This window comes from Mytilus trossulus, chromosome 7 (assembly GCF_036588685.1).
Source record: "Mytilus trossulus isolate FHL-02 chromosome 7, PNRI_Mtr1.1.1.hap1, whole genome shotgun sequence".
Classification (NCBI taxonomy): domain Eukaryota; kingdom Metazoa; phylum Mollusca; class Bivalvia; order Mytilida; family Mytilidae; genus Mytilus; species Mytilus trossulus.
The window spans coordinates 81383724-81398316 of NC_086379.1; the positions used below are offsets into that span (position 1 = coordinate 81383724).

General features: G+C 30.4%; 1 protein-coding gene across 1 annotated transcript in view; it reads left to right on the forward strand.

Annotated features, from left to right (window-relative positions):
- The window catches only part of LOC134726705 (glutamate receptor ionotropic, NMDA 2B-like), a 63879-nt gene that overhangs the window by 32190 nt on the left and 17096 nt on the right, over positions 1-14593 (forward strand). Inside the window, exons 4-8 of the mRNA XM_063591121.1 lie at positions 7351-7479; positions 7704-7852; positions 8413-8605; positions 9867-10020; positions 10436-10671. Of these exons, the coding sequence (XP_063447191.1) occupies positions 7351-7479; positions 7704-7852; positions 8413-8605; positions 9867-10020; positions 10436-10671 (861 nt within the window). The remainder of the gene's footprint in view (positions 1-7350; positions 7480-7703; positions 7853-8412; positions 8606-9866; positions 10021-10435; positions 10672-14593) is intronic.

Genomic DNA, 14593 nt, shown 5'->3' on the forward strand with positions numbered 1-14593 from the left:
TTCACGTAAATATCATGTGTAACGCTATTTAAATAACATCTAAATTTTCAAATTTTATCAAAATCATGAAAAAAAGAAAAAATACAGTACAACAGTATTTTGTATAACGGTATAAGCTTAAATTCTGTCTTTTATTTTCTCTGTTGTATTATTTCATTTTTTAGCCATCTCGATGACATTCAAATATAATTTGTATGCGATGTATTGCGGTTACAAAATCAAAAAAACATAATTTTAGTTAACCTTATTAGCACTATTTGTCGAATCAAATAATTTGACACACCATCAATACCAATATACGTTAAGTTGTACACTGAAATATGTCGAATAAGTGGCAACAGTAATATATCGATGTCTCTAAGATACTTAGATGCTTAAGTACTGTAAACCAACTTATTTAATGGAGACTTTATTTCGCGTTTTACCCTTTCTTGACCTCTTCGCTGCTATTTAATTTCGCGATTATCTGCTTTCTTGATGAAGTTTATTAAGGAAAAGTCAAAGATTTACATATTCGCGACGATTTATATTATTATTTTTCTACTCGCGAAAGTCGCGAAAATAAGTAGGTTTACAGTATCAAAACAAGTGAAAACATACTGAGGGAATCGAAAGAACTTCAAAAAGAGTCCGACCGGGTTTGTCGACAAAAGAAGCATATCATTTTTCGAATGCACAAACTGCCTGCAAACCACGTCTTTTTCAAAATGTCATGCTTCACAGTAGGACTCAATAGGGAAATAAACAGATCAGACAAGCACTCTGGTATCTTAAAAAACTGTTCAAAAGTAGGCATGCCAGCAACAGCAATATAAGGAAGAAAGGCAGCTCGATTAAAAATCAACAAAATAAACCTACTCTTTTAGTTTTTATGCTTTTTTTTGTCATTAAAGAAATTTAATATATAACAGAAACAGATAAAACAATTTTTTTTAATTGCCTTTTACTTCATCGATGACACATGGATATCACTTTAAAAATTTAGATGTTTTAGAAATACTTAAAATACACAATTGGGACATTGAAAATCTGAGAACGAACACTGTGTTAGGCTTTTAAGTAATTGACATATTGCAGAACATGATTAATTTGTCCTTTAAATGAATTGATTTTTAAAAAAAAAAATTTCACCAACTGAGTACGTGTTACAACACATCTGTAGGTTATTTGCATTCCGAATTTAATATATTTTGTCTCTTATTTTTTTATGTTTGCAAATTATCTGAAGGATGGAAATTTAGAAGTTCCGTATATGCCCTTATGCTTTGATGCTTTCTAAAGCAGTTCTTTTTTGTTTCGAAGTAGTCTTTTTCTTCTAAAATGTTGTCTGGAACAAACCATACAGTTATCCCTGAAATCACATCTTGTATTTTGTAAAATGGAATCATAATTTTCAAACCGTGTTCACACTTTCTGATATGATGTTTAATCTAGGAGATATTACAAATTATTATAAGATTATATCCATGAAACTTAATTGAAAATTAAAGTTTACTCTTAGGAGAAATCTGAAAGGGTTCAACAGACGAAGAAATTGATGATGAAAGGTTAAAATAAGTTCATAAAACATAAAGCTAACAAGTTGTTATTGTTGGCATAACGGAGTAACTTCCCTTTGAAAATACTAATCAGAAAGGATACTACAGACGAAGAAATTGATATATGTAATGAACGATTGGAACGAATTCATAAAATAAATTTAAGGCTACAAAGATGTTTCCGCTGGCATTTGTTTTCTTTAAATACAAATGGAAGTAGGATATTAATACTACGCATTGAAGACTTTGATAACTTTGATAGGCCGCTTGTCAAATTACCACATGTAAAGATAATCGGTGAGAAAAACTCGTTTAACGGTGTGCCAGTGACGTAATCCGATATATATGGGGTGAGATAATTCCATATGGAGATTCGAGCTCAGCTCTCACCCCATGTGGAATTTACTGACCCCATACATATTGTATTAGGTCACTAACACCTGATGAAGGTAGATCAAGAAGTGCGCTTTTGACGCATTTAATTATTTAACGTGTTGTTTCCTATTTTTTTTACATCACTAGGTCGACACCTCTGCTGGTGGACTATTAGTCCCCGAGGGTATCATTAGCACAGTAGTCAGTACTTCGGCAATGACATAGTTTAACAAACTTTTCTAAAATTATCCAGTTACAATTTTTACAAATTATTAAATAACTAAGGTTTTAACTCTCTCAGGCAAAGTTGACTTTAGATGAATTTGGCTATTAATTTTTGGAATTTTTGTCATATAGCTCTTCAGCTGTTTCGGTACTTATACGTAATCCCAGAAAAGCGCTTCGGAAGCACTAAATTATTAAACGTGTTGTTTTCATTTTTTTAACACACCATGTAACTAATATTATATTAAGATCCTGGTAAATTTGATGATCCATATGCATAAAAGGCAATATTTTTGACAGATTATTTACCCGACGTTTCCTTATGTCAATAGTTTACTTTCTTGGGTTAATTGCAACATTAAAAGTTTACAAGAGATGTTTTCTTTGAGAACACATACCGTTAATGTAATTACTACAATTGTTTAAAAATAGAAAAAAAACCCTAATATTTCATTGTAATAAAAATCCGTGAATTGATAGATATAGGAAGATGTGGTGTGAGTGCCAATGAGACATCTACATCCAAATAACATTTTTTTTTATAAAAAATCCCATTATAGGTCAATGTACGGCCCTCAACATGGAGCCTTGGCTCACACCGAGCAACAAGCTATAAATGGCCCCAAAATTACTAGTGTAAAACCATTCAAACGTGAAAACCATCTGAAAAGTGACGTTTTTTGGCATATTTGATAGATTTTTCACATTTAAACTTCAATCATATGGCTTTTAATGACACACTCAGTTAATATCTTTCACAAAAACTAATCAATTCAATTGAAATAGACACTTAAGTGTTTAATAAAAAGTGTCCAAAATCTTCCGTTAGATGAACTTGAAATTTCAGGCCAAAATCGGCCCTTACCGGACCTACTCCTTTAGAATGTCAAATACCATTTTTAATATGCAATGTTTTTAAGTATTTTGTAAAACTGTATAAATAAAAGTTTGATTATCTTGGACATTAAAATCTTGCTTTGTTCCAAAATGTTTTGTGGAGGATGTATTATTTCCTTTTGAGTAAACTTTAACATAAATAAAATATGTTTGTCTTTTAATAAAACTTAAGTAGTTGATTTTACTCATTTCAATATTGAAAAACTAAACATAATACACGTCAATTACATTAACATAATAAGAAATTGGAATACATGTTTTGCCGGTTTTAAAGACCATTTTACATAATCGTCTTATTGCTCAACTTTCGGCAGCAAAATTGTGATAGTAGAGTATTTGAAATTGCCTTTCGTAGAGTTGTATCACTGATACTTTGAAAGATTTTATCCTAATTATACATACATAGTTTCAAGGATAAAGATAGAAAGTTGTTTTTTCTGCAATAGCAAATTTGAACGTATAAAACCATAGGTTGCGATATTGCTGTCTTCTTCGTGAACATCTGTATATTAAACCGACAAAAGTTTAAATTCGTAATTTATTTGACATTTTTAATTTGTTTATGATTTAAGCGTCACTTATGAGTCTATTGTAGACGGACCACGCGTCTTACGCAAAAACAAAAATAACAAATCAAATTGAATAAACCACATGACCTACAAAAGGGAGACGGTATGTGTGGATAGGGTCGGCGTCTACTGATATGCATATTGTGAACTACTGTTGCCGATATTAATATGGCTTCCAAAACTGTTCCCCCATCGGCATTTAATTTATTTCAAGTAATAATAGTTCGATCTTATGTTATTTATATGTGTAATTAAAAAAAATGTTTTGAAACAAATGTATGTCATCACTTATGTTTTATTGGAAGAAGGGTTATACATAAATCAACAGTTTTGCATATACAGATGTCATGTACACTTTACAATCTAGGTATCAAATTGGACCTTAAAGCAAAACTAACCAAACAAATTATCCATGTTCTATGTAGAAGAAATAACATTTACTTTTTGTATTTGATATCAATCAAAGGTTATACTAGAATTGTTATATGTAATGTGCTGCAATTGTAATTATATCGAGTTGATCATATCGGCAGCGTCCATATCTTTAACAATCTAATATTCATTTTTAAAACAAAAACAGAAACATGTGGTCATATCTGTTTTTGAGTTATCAGAATTTGTTTTCTACAATTACGACGAGAAAGTTAACACATCACGAAATCTTCCAAAAAGTTGTTACGTATTTATCTAGGCAATTAAGAATATACATTTGAATATCACTTGGTGTAATAGATCTTCAATTAACTTTGTTTTGTACTTTTATCGAAAGACATCTTTTTTCTCGTTGTAACATTTGTAAAACAACTCTATGATCCATTCTTTTTAATTTTACGTAAATGTCCCTTTATTGGTCTCTGGTTTAGTTTATCAGTGCATTGTAAATATTATTCATGGACGTCCAGTCATTCGCGCCTTTATATTGCTGATAACGTAACTCAATAAACTAACAATTATGCAGGCATATGTCTAACAGCTGACTACGATTAATTTCAATAATAACAAACTTTCTAAAGTCCAAATTCCCAAAAGTGCACAAAAAATCGTCAGCTTTATAAACCCAGAGTTCGCGTTTGTCTAATGTATTAAAAGTAGCTATTTCTATCGTAGTATTGATGGCTAATGATATACTTCTTATTCAAATACAAAATATTGTCTGAAAGAATAGACAAAATTAATGTGTCAATCATATCTATTGAATTTTGTAAATGTCTGATAGTAATGTAAGCGATTTCCTAAAAGTTGTCTATATAGGGAATTGGTTCTTCAAATAAACAATCAACATGTTCACTACAAAAATATAGAAACAACTTCTGATTTATTTCATGCGTTCGAAGTTTTTTTTATGGATTAACGTTCATCAATAACGTACAAATGAACATTACTCTATTTCTAAAAAATGTGTATTATTATCATTTTTAAAAGTATGTATAAGTGTTGAAATAGATAAAACTTCATAACACATCTTATCCATCTTGCCTATGCACCATTCATCCATGGACCTTATTTAGACAAATCGCGATTTACATTCCATTTTTAATCGTTGTATTGCCTGGGATATCTAAAAAGGTCTATTATATTGCAAATCCTCCGATAGCACCGACATATATATTTCCAAATTTCCAAATCTTAAAGCATTTTTTAAATTTAAAAAGTCGAGGTTACGTAACTTACAATTATCAACTAAAACATTATACTATTGTAAATTTAATCTTAAAACAAGGTAGAAATTTCAACTAAGTGTCATTTGAAAAGTCAGGAAAATGGCAGTTGTTTTTCACTGGTGCCTGTGATTGATAACGTTGGCTTTTGTTAATTTCTTTGGACCTCCCCTTAATTAATATATCTTAGAATTCGGTATTTTTGTAAACGTTTTTGTCGTATTTAAATGATTTGTATGACAGGTATTGTTAGCAGTTCAATAAATGTTTTATGTAGAAGCACTTCCTCTCGCTTCATCTTTTGAGTACATGCGACTGCTTTATCAAAATTAGTAGTAATTCGTTGCTGATATTTCCTTATTACTTTGTAAGTAATACACTCATTTTTCAACTTTTTGATATTAAATCGGTTAAAAATTAATTGACAAAACGTAAAATAACAATAATTCCGAACTCCTAAAATTTTTTAAACGGAAAGTTAGAAAACGAATGTAGTATCTGACTGGGTACTTGCATTTCCGTATGTAGAAAATGTGAATGAAGGAAGAAACATGCAGATTTCTCTTCTATGATAGAAATTGTCTTCACATTGAACGTATTGATTTTGATCAGTTTGTCTTTAAAAGAAAACTTGAAATAGCCATAGATATAGGCGATTTAGTTCTAGTGGACATCAGCCTGTTAAAATATGTTGTTTCGATAGTATGTCTTTTTGTGGTGAAAAGATTAACTAAGTGTATTAGTATACTTCAATAATAAATTCCTCTTTTAGAATCGTGTTCTTTTTTGGGATGAAAATAATTTTATATTTTCACAAATTTGATCGCCTTAGAAAAATTCAATTCTGAAAATTTCCATCATCTATTTGTATTACCAGTGCTTATTTCTATATATCCAAACCAGACTCTACAATTTATATATATTCCTTTGGGATATCCGTTAGCTCCTTCCAAGTAAACATTAAGTCAAATGATGATGTAAGTAAGCAATATAAATGATCATTTCTTTCATGTCTTTAATAGTGACGTCTTTTTGAATAAAATAATGGATTTTGCTGTAATTGTTGTTTCAACTTTACTAATGCTTTAAGATAGATTAAAGTACAAAACTATAAGATGTTTACGGAATTTAAAGGCAACAGTATTGTGATTGCAATTTAAAGTGGACAGTTTTGTGAAGTATGTGAACAACTATTAAACCTTTTATCATCAAATTTATAAGATATATCAAAATATAAAGTCACCTATTTAGACATAAAATGAAATTTGAAAGGCTTGATACTTATGGCCAGTATGGAAGCTTACTTCTTCTCAAAATATTTAGACCTATAATACATTTACAATTGACCTCAGGTTCCTCTACTGTTGTACTGTTAAACTACTGTCCCAGTTTAGGTGGAGGGCTAATTATTCTGCATGTGTCTGTCCAAAGTCAGAAGCCTGTGATTCAGTGGTTCTTGTTTGTTGTGGTTGGTCATGTTTTTTTTGTCGTTTATTACCTTGTACATAAATCAGGCCGTAAATTTTCTCGCTTGTGTTGTTTAACTAGTCAGGAATATGGCAAATGTTATTACTGTCAGTTTCTATGTATTTTGACGTTTTTTTTTATTGCAGTTTAGTGTTCTGTTGTTCCGCTGTTTTCCTCCTATAGTTGACGTGTTCCTTAGGTTCTAAGTTGTAGCCCGGATTGTTTTCGCTTAACCGAATTATGTCTATTGAACAATGGTATACTACTGTTGCCTGATTTACATTTTCAATGTAGGGCGTTTTAGGTCTAATTATGTGTTATGAGTTTTACTCTTTACATCAGTTGTGAATGTATACTACGAATATATCTATACTTTAGATATCGATGGTGTACATCTACTACAGATATCAATTACAAATATGTATGACACTTATATCTACAAAGCAAATCAATTGTTTATATTTATTACAAATATATATACTATAGAAATCAATTATAACTATGTATTATCAATATATCTACTATCAAATCTTTGCAACGTATATGCATAACAAATGATTTGACATTTTTTAATATTTGCAGTTACAAATATATATGTACTATACTTTTTCACTATTTCAGGTTACAACTATTGTCAAAGATTCTTATAGATACCTCGTCACATGATGAAGACAAAATGAAAGTCAAAATGAGGAATGACTTGGAAAAACACAATGTAAAAGAAAACAGAGTTTTTTTGTTACATTCAAGGTACTATGCAATAATAATTAATTTTGTCATAAATCCAAAAAGAATAAACTAGGAAATGTAATTTATGCAATTCCTTACATTTCTGTAAGAAATATTACCAATTTGAACAAGGCTGACATTTCATTTGCTTGTATCTCAGAGACTTTTTTCTTCTTTTTTTTTTTAAATCTGCGAAAACTAAAATGTATTCAATTGATAATGATGTTAGTGTTCTTCTATTTTAGTTCTGCAGAGGCAAAGAACTTGTTTGATTGTGCTACTGAATTAGGACTGACCAGTAAAGAGTATATGTGGATAATATCATCTTCAAGTATTGGTAACATTGTGTCAAAAGCAAGGCGTGCTGCACCATCATATCCGCTCGGACTTCTAGGTATGTCTTTTGTAGAAATAATCAATATATGATTACGTTTAAGGCATGTATTCTGAGCAATCGTATCCTATCGGAGTCTTAGGTATGTCGTATGTTGAGCAATATCAAAATGGAGAATAAAAGGAAAAGTGATATGTAATTGATCAAACAAAAACAAGCAAATTTCATGTGTTTTAGCATTATTTCAGTGTTGTAGATAAATACGTATAAGACATATTTTTACAATGATTATGTTCATTAATGATAAACAGGAGCATGGTTGATAATTCCATAATTGAAATAACAACATATGTATGTTAAAGTATGGGCTACTCTACATGCATATATATTCCTATATATATAAATATTATAAATAAAATTATTTGTATATTTTAGAAACACAAATGGTTTAGCAAGCGTTGTCCTTTTTTTTACGTCTGTTTTTCGTTATTTTGTCAGGTGAAGTAATACATGTGATTTCCAAATAGCATATACTGCATTCATTCAAAATATATCGTTTATCAAATTATGAGACTAATTCAAGTTTATTGAATATTTCTCTTTTGTTTTATTTTATATAGGATTCAAACATTATGGTGTTGACGGTCAAACCTTAGAATCTGTGTTAGACATAGCATTGAAAACATCCATTTACGTATGGGGATTAGCACTGAAAAGTATGGCACCTTACCTTATGAATTATACAATTACACCTAAAATGTCATGTAACCAGTCACATTTAAACTTCTGGAATGATGGATTAGCACTTTTCAGGTAAATATTTTATGAAAATACCACCTTACTCTAATTTATTTCAACATATTTTCAACTGATATTGAGTATTGTATGTAAAAACAAACAATTATTGAAACCATTTATCCATTATAGATCAAAACTCATGATTGACTCAGTTTTCGATATTTGTATTGTATTTTCTATAATCATTACTGATGCGTATTAGGTGTTCCATACCATCCTTTACTTGTTTGTATCAAATCTTTGTTCTATCGCTATTTTTTGAAATTTGAAGGGACATTATATATCCAAACGTCCTTCACCACTTAATGGCAGTTAAGGCCAAGATCTATGATATCATATATGATACGTTATAAAGAAGGCCATATTGTAACTATAGAAATATACAAAAATTTAGTCGGCTCAATAATCAGCGTTTATAACAATTATATTGTTCTTTCACTATTGCTCTTGTGTTTTGCTCATTTTTCGAGACAAATCAAAATTTATATGTGTTGGTTTCTTTTAAGCAGGTGATAAACTTATAAAGTGATTTTAACCGACTCCATCAAATCGCCTGTCACGTCATTTGTCCATAGCGATATCCTTTTTGCCTTGTTACACACTAATTTCCTCTTTTTTAAAACCGATTAACCATACGGTTATATTCACAAAACTGTATCTTTCATAATCTTGTCTCTTGGCTTTTTCAAATCAGAGACCTTTTAAGTTCGAGAAAAATGCCTGAGATACTATTTCATGATTGTCTGTCAAAGTAATCTTTGGATGTTGCTGTATCCCTCAAAAATCTTTTGACAATCTTAAACAATGTTTCCTAGTAAAAAAGGATGAAAAAAAGTGAAAGACATTCGCTGAAATATGATGGTCTGTACAGAAGTGAGGCAGTCCCTTCGCTGATGTACAATGGTTCATATGAAACATAATGGCCAGTTTAAAATTTATAGATTTGCAATAATTAGGTTAATCGCGGTTCGGAGGACCATCGCGGCTCAAAGATCAACACATTTAATCAACACGTATATAAAATGTATGCGGTTAAGTTAAAGTTTGTATAGTATAAATTTGGCAACTATTAAATATATTCCCTATAGAAGGAGGTATCAGAAACGATGCGTTTGACGTTAGAGGGTTAATATATTTGAATAAAACAAGATTGCAATGTGCCAAACGAATAATTTAATGGATGTGCATTTGAACAGCAATTTCCCCTAATTGTTTTTAAAACAAAATCACTTGCACCTTGCATAATTTATAAACATTTACTTTGCTCTTATTGCAGGCACATGAAAAATATAAGAGATGTTAGCTCGATAAGTACAGACATACCGCCGGTTAGGTTTAACCCAATCGGATTAAATCAGTTTATAAAGTTAGTTATTTACAACACTCAAAGTAAAACAACGAACTTGAGAACAGATAAAGTTTGGAGACAGGTAATACATAGACTGGTTACTACGGAAGACAATTTCATAAACTCTGAACGAAAAAAAAATGTAAATGAAAATAAATAAATTTATATATACATTTATGAATAAACAGGACCTTATTAAGGTAAAGAAAATGCATAACAATCAAGCATTGTTGTGTTTAAGAAAGAACCCAATTTCTATCGAGAAAATATATGCTTATTTATAGCTATATAAATTCATGACAAATGAAAAGTTACGTTGAATTTGTTATGTCACAAGTTTTGATGAAAAAAATTATAAACAATGATTAATACTTGCAGTTATAGTATAATTATATTTTGGCCAAATGCGTGCTTTTCTTAAGACAGTTTTATTTTAACTGAAACATAACAAGAGGAATCATACGTTGTTAATATGGTAAATTAACCTATTATATTAGGTAGGTAACTGGGTTCCAAAACAGTCAGGAAGTAGAACTGAAATGGATATTGAAATGAATGATATAACATGGCCTGGGGATAGTAAATCACCACCCAAGGGGAAACCGGATCGTCGTCATTTTAGAATCGTCACTCTTAAAGAAGAACCATATGTCAAGTACAGAAAACTAAATTCAGAAAAGAAATGTGGACATCATGAAGTGCCATGTCGTTTGGTATACAACCCTTCATTACAGTAAGTCCTAATTTGTATAAAGCGTTAACTAAATAATATTACATTACACATTATTATAAAAGATAAGAAAATTACTAAACTCAAACGTATATTCAAATACAAGAATGCCATACACCTTGACAAAATCAAGTATAAGTCTATATCAACCATAAACAGGAATAGAAAACTATCTTTATATTCCTGATTTCATATTCCTGAGCTGTTAATTGTTCTTTTGTCGGATTGTCGTCTCTTTAGCACATTCCCTATTATATTTCCATTCTCAATTTTATTGGTACTGGCATTTTCCAAAGATCAGAAGAAACTGATGGAATGAACATGGTTCATAGCCAAACGTCCTACCTGTTTGACAGTTTTTTACTGCTCCGTTAAAATTGATAAAATTGGTTGAGCATCCAATACAGACATAATTGGTTAATGAGACAATAATTGAGATGGTGGTACTTGGAACAGCTTGCCTTTTCGTAATACCACCAGCCTTATTTAATTGTTTTATATTATATATTGTAGTAACATTCACAAAAAACATCACACACTAAAACAGACCCCTCTTTAAATGAATGATTCTAACTGCTATATACTGTTAATCAATAACTAATAATACTAAATACGCTGGTAATAGATCAATTTGTTTTTAGATTACTAAAAGGTGTTCTCTGTGTGTTGAAAACAACAAACTCTTCTTCATTATAAAGTGGTTAATACATTAAAAACCCACTGCCTGATTTGTTTTTGTTATTATTGCATTGAACAGTAACTGCGATATGTTCTAAGTGTCTTTTTGTTGTAGGGATGTACAAATATCCCACCGCGTCCGGTCTTTGTTTTTGTTAATTTTTTTCTGCTTTGTATGGATCTGATGATAAAGGTCCTTTTCAACTGATTTTTATAGTTATTTTCATATGTATTAGTGTTACACCATTGTCCCAGTTCAGAATATGCTCATTTTTGAATACCGTGCAGTTACCATTCACTAAAAGCTATAGTCATTTGTTATCTGGCCTAGAGTTGTCTCATTGGCAATTACGCCAAATCTTACTTTTTGGTGTAAGCATACCAAAACAAAAACAAACTATTCTGTTACTGAATGTCTTTTACTGCTATATTCTGTTAATCGATAACTAGCACATGATTATTCTGACTCCAGTAATACATCATACGTTACATTATATAAACTGTTCTTAAATAACGTTAATTCATTTTCTTTTTGTTGAAACCAAACAACTCTACTTCCTTGTGAAATGTTTGGTACATTAAATATTAAGCAGACAAATAAAAGCTGAAAGTTGTGACCGTTCGTTTGCATCTCTGGAATGTCCATATGGATGACTCATGAAGTTGGATTCTTTAAATGACATAGAAATGATTTTTTTTTAAAAGTTTCTTGGTTCTACATCAACCAACGGAAAAAATAGAAAATAACTGATTCGGTACACACAAATAGTGTGTTAAACCTTGTGTGTAGCTAGATAAAAGTCACATTTGTATAGAAGTTGTTTATACATCTGTAAAAATGAGAATTGGTTAATGTAACAACTATTTTAAATGATGTTACTAGTAAAAGAATGTCTTTCACTATACGACCAGCTTTGTTTGAATGTTTTACATTTTGTAGTACCATTCACAAACACCAACTATTCGGTTACTGAATGACTTTTACTGCTATATACTGTTTATCAATAAATAACAAATGATTATTCTGACTCCAGTAAATAATAATACGTTATATTATTATAAGGTTTTATAATCGTTCTTAGATTACTATAAGACCTTTTCTGTTTGTTGAAACCAAACAACTCTACTTCCTAGTAAAATGTTTAATACATCAATACTGATACGATCAATGAAAGCTGAAAATTGTGACAGTTCGTATTCAATGAGACAATTACCAAATAGAAAAATATGACAACAGAGGCCTACATAGATCTAAATCGAGGCTAACCTGTAATGGTTTATATATTTGTCCTTTGATCATTATTGTTAGTTGTCTCATTTGTAATCTAACAACATCGCCATCTTTTTGTTGACATCAGTAAAACGTAGGTCAAAAAAATATCTTCAATTGAAAATATAATGAACTGTGACAGTCTCATTGAGAAAAAAAGTCTAGCAGCTAGTATAACTGAAAAAGAACGACTGCTTACAATTATAAGGTTTTATTATTCTTAAACTGTGCTGGAAGATCAAAAGATAAATATTATTTTGCACATCTTGTATTATTAACTTTTATTAAAAACTATGACACCCGTAATTTTTCTATTCATGTTTTGTTTAAGAACAGACAAAGACACATTGCATTATTGACTATAGAAATATAGTATTAGTTTCAGGCAATATACTGATAACATAATATTTGATGCTGTGATAATGACAATACGAAAACACGCAATGTCAAAAATCAAATCAAAGCTAGTATCCTAAATCAGAAATACCACTTCCATAGCGACAGAATTTCCTAACCTTTATTTATCTAGATTAGAATTTGCGAAGAAGTTTTGTCTTTTTGTTTATTGACAATAATGGAGACATCAATCAAATTCCTATTCATAATCCAAGAAATTGTCATATAAATATCGCGACCCTTGACCCAAGTATTGATAAATATCATTAGATTTGTGAATGATGCAATTCATAGTATTGTTGAAAAATTCTCAAGTTTGGATATGAATAACGCAATTCTTTTGTAATACTATTTAATTAAAGAATAACCCAGATCAATTCAAAGCTTTCATGAAAATTAATTTAGACCTCAAAGCTGGTCTTAGGGAACTACGACAGTGACTATTCAATTTAGGCATCTTTGGATATTACGAAAAACACATTTCTAGTAGTACATGCTGATTCCAAAAATACAGTAAACAGATTCATAACACAGAGATTATAAAAATAAAAGCAACAGTAGTAAACCAATGTTCAAAAGTCATGAATAGATTAAGAGAAAACAAATCCGGGTTACAAACTGACTGAAACCGAAGGAAACACATCGACTATAAAAGGTAAACAACGAAACAACATAAACGATTAAGTGCAGAAAAAAAACGACGATGCAACATACACAGAAACGAACTATAAGATAACAACTGCCATATTCCTGATTTGGTACAGGACGTTTAAAGAAAAAAATGGCGGTTGAACATGGTTTTGGAGGTTGCAGAACTTCGCGCTTCAAGGCAAGGATAAATATACCGCTAAAATAACAACACTAAATGACATGTAATCAAGATTCCGTTGCTGTAAAATTCTTAAACATTTTTTTTATACTTCACCATAATGAAAAGTCGATTAAAATATTCGAAAGAAAGACAAACTGATTGTTAAACGAAATATTTCATTAGATCAAAAATTAAAAAGGATTCCCATACTTATGATATTACTACATAATGAATACAATCTAAATAAAAAGACTTTGTAATAAAAGTAAAAAACCATAAAAAAACTGCATGCATAAAACAAAAAGCCATAAATGTGCAATGAGAGCATCTTCCATAGTCAAAGGTTACACTCGTACAACTTGGCAATAGAAGATGTTTCAAGAGAGTCATGTAACAATTCGCAAGAGGTCTTTCGAGGATCAATTTTTCGTCGATGACGGCTATGAAATCTTTACTTTTTTCTTTATCTGACTCGTTGTTATACTCTCATTCAGACGTAGTTTTGGTGAATAGTTGAGAAAAGAGGATGCATAGCTAATTGTATCAATTTAAAAAAAAAAATTATGCCTAAAATGGAAACATTCTTCTTCTTTTTTACCACATGAACTCGCACCTGCACCATAAGGCCACTCACAATTATTCCTGGACAACTCTTTTGGTTTGGTGATTGAAGTCTTTTACTAGCCTAGTAAATAATTCATATTTGGTATTGCTCCTATAGCTTGCTAGACGGTATTTGTACTATTAGTTACATAGTGTGTTAGTGACCT